This window comes from Galeopterus variegatus, unplaced genomic scaffold (genome assembly GCF_000696425.1).
Source record: "Galeopterus variegatus unplaced genomic scaffold, G_variegatus-3.0.2 Scaffold869, whole genome shotgun sequence".
In the NCBI taxonomy this organism is placed as follows: Eukaryota; Metazoa; Chordata; class Mammalia; order Dermoptera; family Cynocephalidae; genus Galeopterus; species Galeopterus variegatus.
This window is the reverse complement of record NW_007726980.1, coordinates 220264-226263: the sequence shown is the minus strand read 5'-3', so window position 1 is coordinate 226263 and position 6000 is coordinate 220264. Positions and strand designations below refer to the sequence as shown.

The following is a 6000-nucleotide window of genomic DNA, read 5'->3' as shown; positions in this document are numbered from 1 at the left end:
GCCTCTCTCACTTAGTTGGCAAACACCATCGCCCTGTGCAAGGGGGCTCTGTGGGCTTGCTCCGTGCTTCTCCATGCCCCCTGCCTCTCCCGGGCTCCTGTCCACAGACGCCAGGTCTGGCGGGGCCCCGCAGCCCAGCCATGCTCCCTCCTTCTCTGCAGCCCAGCAAAGCCTGGCCCGTGTCCTCCCCCATGAGGGTCACAGTGGATCGTCCTGACCGCCACAGGATGGATGTCCTCTCTCCCCACCTGTCACCCACCCTCGGGAAAACATCAAACCATTAAAGAAATCAACACGGTAAAAAGTTACAAATCAGAAAGCTAACCCTAAACTTATCTGAGAGATAATATTCCTGAATAATCATACAGTAAAATGAAATAAAAAAGTTACACTGTAAGGTATAAAAAGCCTGGGCAAGATGCTCCTGAGGCCTTGCCTGGAGGCAGCCAGACTGCCCCCACCAGCGCTCCCCCAGGTGCTGGAACAGTCTCTCTATGAGGGGTGGGTAGCACTCTGTGCCCCACCCAACGTGGGGCAGGATGAAGCGTCAGTGTAAGGAAAGGCAGGGGGCAGAAATCCTTCAGTGCTGCGGGCTCCTTCTGGAGTGCGTCCCCCAGCCCGCTCCAGCGTCTTTGGCAAATACACAGGTACAGATGCAGGAATCCAGGTGCCGGGTGCCCGGCCTCTGCCCACCGGAAGTCTGAGGCCGAGGTGGGTGGGCAGGGGCCAGCTGGGGGAGGCAGGTGCAGGGTCACAGTCTAGAGTGCGGCAGGCAACACAAAGCTCAGGTCCTCCCCCCTCACGCAGAGGGTCCAGGTGGGGGCCGGCGCTCCCAGGCAGCCCGTCACGCATCGTACTTTTTACCAGTCCGGTGGATGTGCTGGAAGAGCGTCATGGAGAAGGCCATGCCCAGGATCTGAAAGACACGGTTGGGGAGAGCCTTAGAGGGAGGCTCTCGCAGCCTGGGTCTGATCTTGGCCTCGCAAGCCCTGGGCATGTCACAGGGCACCCAGAGCAAGCGGATGTGACACTGCTGTGCTGCAAGAATGCCTGTGGGACGATGAAAACATGCAGAGGTTCAGGTGGACTGCGGCTCAGCCCTGTGGAGCTGTCTGTATGGAATGCCACCGCATCTCTCCAAGGCTCGCCAGCACGCCTGTTTCAGAGGGCTGTTGTGAGGACCGGTGCATGGAGGCCCTGGCCCTAATGAGAGCTAATGAGAGTGGCAGAAGAAGGCGGCGGGGTGATCAGAAACTCACGCCGACTCGCTCCTGTGTGGCTTTGTAACGCGTGAGGGGAGGTCTTTGGTCACAGCAGATCTGTCTCACCCATGATGCTGTTTATGTCCCTCAACTCCTGAATCCTGAGAGAGGATGGGGCCCAGAGACACGCAGGACATCAGCTGTGTCCTCATAGTCAGCACAGATCGTGGGCCACATGCACAGACTGTAAAGACAGTGGCCAGGGGCACCGTGTGTGCCTTCCACGGCTCCCGCAGCTCAAGGTTTGGGCATAGCTGAAGCAGACGAGCCTGGCTCCAACATTCTGGTCTAGGCCTGGCCATGGGCAGCCCTGAGATGAGCCTGTTCTCAGTGCTGAGTGGGATCTTGCTCACTGTGAGTGCAAGAGTGTCACGACAGTGTGACAGCTCTTTGATAGATCCGATGCTGGGCCATGCACCAAGTGAATTGACTTCTCGGAGCTTCCTCTGCTCCCCCGCCCGTGTGGGCTGGGGTGACAGGATCCGGTGCCCACTTACCTGCATGATGAGGATGCACATCCCCACCGTGCCAAGCACGTGCTTGTTGTCATCAAACCACATCTTCACCTTCTCATAGCAGCCCTGGGAAGTGAGGGCCGCAAGGTCAGGTCCTCCAGCCAGCCCCACCTCACTCGCCCCCTCAGCCCCTGTCCCTCCCTGACCCCCAGCCCTGTTCCTCCTCCCTGTGAGCAGGCCCCATGCCCCCAAGGGTCCACCTACAAGGCCAGCTGCATGGCCTCGGACCCCCCCTCAACCCTCACCCTCTGACTCAACTGTAGGGCCAACCCCCATCCCCACTTTCCCCCTGCCTTTGGCTTCAGTTCCATGTGTCCCTACCCCACCCACATTCAGTCGGTTCCTTAGCGTCCTGTGCCCAGCCTCCACTATAGGTGCCCCCTTGCTGGGCTCCCCACCGCACAGGCTCTAGGGATGTGGGAACCGAGGAGCCAGCCTCACCGTTCTCCACCACAAGGGGGCGGTGGCGTTGCGCCCACAGCCCTGGGAGTTCTCCATGCAGCAGCGGTCGGGAACCGTGTTCTCCCCCAGCACTGGGTACCAGTCCGTGTAGTCGGTGACACCGCAGCAGCGCATCTGCCCAGTGGACATGGAAATGGATGGTCAGACACGCCTCGACCTGCCACATCCTCCCCCGGCCTCCCCTGCCCAGGCAGACCCCAGCCCCACAAGAGCAGCCTCCCAGGAATTGAGGGGAGGGGACAGAGGGCCTTTTTCCCGTCCCGTCTTTGAGCCTCAGCCAGACCCAGGGGGAGGTAAGTGGCCGCGCCTTCCTAGAGACCAGGCAGGAGCGCTCAGCCCGCCGCCCGCCCACCGTCGCTCCCGGCTCTGCTTCCAGGGTCATCCCAAGCTGGCTGCCGGCTGACCCGCCTGCCAGCCCCTCCCCAGGGCTTAAAGGAGTGTAATGACTTGTTTTCCTCTTAGAATCAGAGCCTCTCGCCTGAGCCAATCACGACATTGTTACACTAAATCCTGTCACTCGCCCCCAAGCCGTCGGCTCCTGCTCATCTCCCCGCTCACCAGCTCTGCCCCACTGTGCCATTCCTTCCAGCTGCCCACTCCCGGTTAAAATCAGAAAGTGCTGGTGCCACCTGTGTCACCTGGGTAGGGAGCCCCAAGCCCAGGCCGCCACCCTCTTCCCTGGCTGGCTTGCCACAGCCGCCCGGCCTCACCTCGGCCTGGATGATGTTCCAGGCGTTCTTCAGCCCCACGTTGTTCTCAGTGTTATACAGCAGCAGGCCTTCCTTCAGGTCCTTCTTGGCACTCTCGTTCACCTGCCAGGTGGAGGGCAGACACGGCAGGTGGGCTGGCACCAGGAGGCAGCCCCTCTCCCCAACCCACCCTGGTCCACTAGGACTGCTGGCGAGAGCTCTTCCAGACAGGGGGAGTGGAGGGGAGGGCGGCAGCTGGCCCAGTGGGGTGACAGTGGGGTAGGCTCTGGCTCCCCACATCAGTCTGCAGCATGCCCTGGTTCACCCCTGCCTCCCACAGAGCTAAACTCTTAGGGCCCAGGCTCTAACCCCAAGAGACAAAACTACACACCACATGCCTTCAATGTCCCCAGTCCCAGGACAGACACACACACAGGCCACTCTGCCACCTCACCCCCACCCCCATAACACCTTCCCACAAACTGCCCTTCTCAAAACACACCCTGGGAACAATAGGCTGGCAGATCCGCCATTTAGATCTTAGGTCCACCTCTTATGAGCAAGTTACTGGACCTCTCTCACCTCCGCTTTATCTGTAATGTTGGAATATTAGTGTCTACCTCACGGGGTTTTGAGAATTAAGGGAAATGATTCTTATAAAGAACCAAGAACAGGGCTGGCACAAAGAAATCTCTCAGTGTCATTATTTCTTCTCTTTCACAAATGCAAAGCTAAAGAATTATTGTTTCTAATTCCAACAATGCCTCTAACTTTCAGCCTGGCTTAGGAAGCTACTTCCAGAGCCCAGGAACAGACACCTACACAGTTCTGGGTGCAGAGCACCAAAGGGCCTGCTGAGCCTGAAGAGACTGGGCGCTGGGCCAGTCGTGCTCTGCAGTACCAGTAAGAAGATTCTCTGGTTTGACTGCAAACTGCCCAGCCCGGCCAGGTTGCCAGGCGTCACCCCCACCGTCCTCCTGAACTCGAGTGCGGCCTGAGCCCAGGAGCAGCACCCTGTCCTCGAAGGTTTCCAGAAAAGAAAACATGGCTACTCCCTGCTGTTGGCCCTACTCAGTGTCACCCAGAAAGTCCCTCCTTGTTGCTAATGGGTTACTCTTAAATCATCCTGCGCAGCCACCTAGTGAGGTCCGAATCCCTCCTGTGAGTGTGCTCGCGGCTGCTGTGCTGAGGAGCTCACTACTGCCAGAGGCCGTGCACCACCATCCCGGGGTGTCCAGAGGACTGCTCCTCCTGAGGCTGCACACAGGAGTGAACGCCCCACCCCCCAAACTCGCCCTCCCTGTGCGGCCCCCACCGAAACCTTCCGTGCGGTTCTTCCCTGGCTGGCGTTCCCGACTCTCCAGTTCCATTCTCCTCTCTTTACAGGTACTACTTGCCAGTGCTTTTCCTCTGGCCATGGAAAGGAGCTGGCTTGCCCCGGCCCCCCAAGGGCAGTGAAATCCCACGTGCCCCTCCTCCCCCAGCAGGGCTTACCTTGTCCATGTAGACGAAGAAGAGGATGAGCAAGATCAGCTCTGCCAGGAGGATGATCAACAGAACGATGAAAAACTGGAAAGAAAAGGCCCAGGCGTGGGTTCATGGTAGCAGTGATGGCCAGGGCCGGTGCAAACAAGAAGGATATGGGGGGCAGGGGACAGGCTGCACCGGGGCAGGGCTCCCAGGCCCAGGAGGGCCGGCTGCTCCTGAGGAATCTCAGACAGGGAGGAGAGGGAGGTAAAGTACACAACACATCAAGGAGTGAACAACTAGGGGCAGGGGTGACCCACCATGAGGAAGAGAGGTGTGGTCAGGCATAGAACATTCTAGAAGCAATTTCTCTGGGCTCAGGCTAGGCACCTAGTTGGCTGATGTTCCAGGCCTTGCCTGTCTCTGTGACCCAGGTGCAGGGAGACCCAGAGCTCAGGGGCTGGGGGCGTGAGGGTCCAGCTTACACTGAGCAGGAGGCACTTGTTTTCCTTGATGGCCCCCAGGCAGCCGAGGAAGCCTGTCACCATGACAATGGTGCCGATGGCAATGACCAGGTTGGCTGCAGACAGCGAGGGGAAGCTGGGGGAGAAGGTGGCAAAGTTGCCCTGGGACACGGAGAGCCAGATGCCCACTCCAAGCAGCCCGCAGCCACAGAGCTGGAGAGAAAGGAAAGCCTATTAGACCACACTGCTCCCACACTCACCTCGCAGACTCCAGAGGCTGTGCGTCCCCCATCCCGAGACACAGAAAAGGTGACAACTGGGCTACTGGCCAGCCATATGACCTAGACAAATCCCCTGGCTTCTCTGTGCCTCAGTCTCCCCGTCTGGCAAATGGGGTTAAACCAGCTTCACGAACCTGATAGGGTCACTCTGAGGATCAAATTAAATAAGCCAGAGGCAAAAGCACATAACAAATATACTGAAGGTACCAGACACACACACAAGCAGCCGAGGTTATTCCACCTGACAGAGAAGAGGCCTGGGCGCTCAGGAAGGAGGCTGGGGGCAGAAGGGGGCACTGTGGTCAGGGACAATGAGTAAGGACCTACCTCTGGGGTTGGGGTTCTCAGAGCCAGAACTTCCGGCGACTGTGTCCTGTTACCCTGACCAGAAGGGGCATTTGCTCACTGTTCTCAGGAGCCTGAAGAATGAACTTCCCACAGACAGAGGGAGAAAAGTACTTGTGGGCTGGTCGAGGGCTGGCCAGGGTGCAGGATGTGGGGCCCACGGCTGCCTTTGCCATGCATCCAGCTAAGCCAGCCTCCAGCACGGTCATCTTCTCAAGGGCACTGGGGGCTGCCGCCACCACCAGCTGCACCGGGGGACGCTGCCATTTCACTGGCTGCAACTCTCCACATCTGCCTCACCTTACGCTAGATAGAGCTGACACTCCCCTGCTCCTTCCACCAGCTCAGGGGAAGTGTGCTGAGTGCGAGGAGCCAATCAATCTGTCAACCAACATTTATTGAGTACCTACAGCATGCAGCATCCGTGCCAGGGAAGCCATAGCCACGGGGGAGACCCGCCTGCCTTCCAGGGGCCTCTGTTCTGGCTGGATGGGAGCAGTGACAGTGCAGCAGCT

General features: G+C 58.9%; 1 protein-coding gene across 2 annotated transcripts in view; it reads right to left on the bottom strand.

Moving 5' to 3' along the window:
- Positions 1-305: 305 nt before the first annotated feature.
- Positions 306-6000, bottom strand: part of TSPAN9 (tetraspanin 9) — a 77252-nt gene continuing 71557 nt past the window's right edge. The window contains exons 2-7 of one of the 2 annotated variants that reach the window (XM_008573046.1): positions 4881-5072; positions 4423-4497; positions 2950-3051; positions 2219-2353; positions 1760-1843; positions 306-916 (exon numbers count right to left, since the gene is read on the bottom strand). In XM_008573046.1, coding sequence (XP_008571268.1) covers positions 845-916; positions 1760-1843; positions 2219-2353; positions 2950-3051; positions 4423-4497; positions 4881-5072 — 660 coding nt within the window. In that variant the 3' untranslated portion in view covers positions 306-844. Of the gene's footprint in view, positions 1844-2218; positions 2354-2949; positions 3052-4422; positions 4498-4880; positions 5073-6000 lie in introns of both variants that reach the window. The other variant, XM_008573045.1, reaches the window with a different exon arrangement.